The sequence below is a fragment of the Lucilia cuprina genome, unplaced genomic scaffold (genome assembly GCF_022045245.1).
Source record: "Lucilia cuprina isolate Lc7/37 unplaced genomic scaffold, ASM2204524v1 Scaffold_4937, whole genome shotgun sequence".
Classification (NCBI taxonomy): Eukaryota; Metazoa; Arthropoda; class Insecta; order Diptera; family Calliphoridae; genus Lucilia; species Lucilia cuprina.
The window spans coordinates 350-1,840 of NW_025809878.1; the positions used below are offsets into that span (position 1 = coordinate 350).

A 1,491-nucleotide genomic window follows, 5' to 3' on the forward strand; every position below is an offset into this window, starting at 1 on the left:
GATACTTTATTGAAAGATATTTAAGTTTCCCTCAGGATTGTTTTAAGAATAAAAATAAAAAAATCTATTAATTAATCAAAAATGACTAACCAAGCTACTAAAACTACGCTATTACGATTTTGTGGAAATAGGCATTTAAAAGTATAAGGAATTATTTTTGTAACATAAATATTTTTCTTTCTTTTTAATTTCGTATAATAAAAGGTATATGGAGGAACGTGCTTTAACTGGCGGTAATACATCCCGGAAGCCCTCAACAAACTCCGCTAAACACAAACCCAATGTCGGTTATCGACTAGGGAAACGTAAAGCTTTATTTGAAAAGCGTAAGCGTATTAGTGATTACGCTCTAGTCATGGGCATGTTTGGTATTGTTGTGATGGTTATCGAGAATGAATTAAGCAGCGCTGGGGTATATACAAAGGTAGGAAATACTCAGAAATTAATAACACAATATTATTATTTTTTTCGTTTAATGATTTCATCTGTTGTTTCCTTTTTCTATCTCTTTTTTCAGGCATCCTTTTATTCCACAGCGCTTAAAACATTAATATCGGTTTCGACTGTGATTCTTTTAGGTCTTATTATAGCTTATCATGCTTTGGAAGTGCAGGTGAGAGTGAGTGCTAATTAAATTTTTCTTCTTTCAGATGTTAGATTAATATATATTTAATATATTATTTAATAATTCTATTTTTTATTTTTGTTAATTGGTCGTCGTCTTGGTTGTTAAATTCATTATTATTATTATTCTTATATTTAATTATTATTATTACTACTAGGATTATGTGGTGAAATGTGAAATTGTGTTTTTAATACCAATACACATACACAAACATATATCTCTTTCCCCTCTTACCTCGCCCCCTGACCATAAACAGTTCAAAAATAACAAAATTAAAAAAAATAAATGTTACATTAACTTTTAACCATAAACATACATAATCCATCCTTTTACCAAGCGAAAAGTTTTGTAACCTTTAATCTAAATTCTAAAAAAAATGTGTAAATATTTAAATTTTCACTGCAAATGATGAAGACCAATGAAGGCTAAAGTGTTATCTCTGAAAGTGCATGTTCTTTTATGAATTTAATACTTGGAATTTGAATAATTTAATTTTAAAGTTAAAAAAGTTGTTTGGGTAGTTAGCGATAAAACAGCATTTGTGTAAATATTTAAGCAGTTTTTTGGATTGTTTGTTTTAGCTATATATTAAGGATGTTCACTTAAGAAAGAACACTATCAGACAAGTTAATATTTTTTTTATTAAAAAAGATTATTCTCAAAAACTTGTCAGGAAAAAATTATTTATTAAAATATTACATATTAATGTATAAAAAAGTTAAATTATTTCTACAAACCAGATAGTTCAATTCTAGTTTAGCTCTAGTTCAGTTCTAGTTAAGTTCTAGTTCAGTTCTAGTTCAGTTCTAGTTCAGTTCTAGTTCAGTTCTAGTTCAGTTCTAGTTCAGTTCTAGTTCAGTTCTAGT

General features: G+C 27.7%; 1 protein-coding gene across 1 annotated transcript; it reads left to right on the forward strand.

Moving 5' to 3' along the window:
- Window positions 1–202: 202 nt before the first annotated feature.
- Window positions 203–1,350, forward strand: LOC124421190 (small conductance calcium-activated potassium channel protein-like). Its single transcript, XM_046956034.1, has 2 exons — window positions 203–424; window positions 518–1,350. The coding sequence occupies exons 1-2, from the start codon at window positions 209–211 to the stop codon at window positions 632–634; spliced, it is 333 nt and encodes a 110-aa protein (XP_046811990.1). The 5' UTR covers window positions 203–208; the 3' UTR covers window positions 635–1,350.
- Window positions 1,351–1,491: the final 141 nt, after the last annotated feature.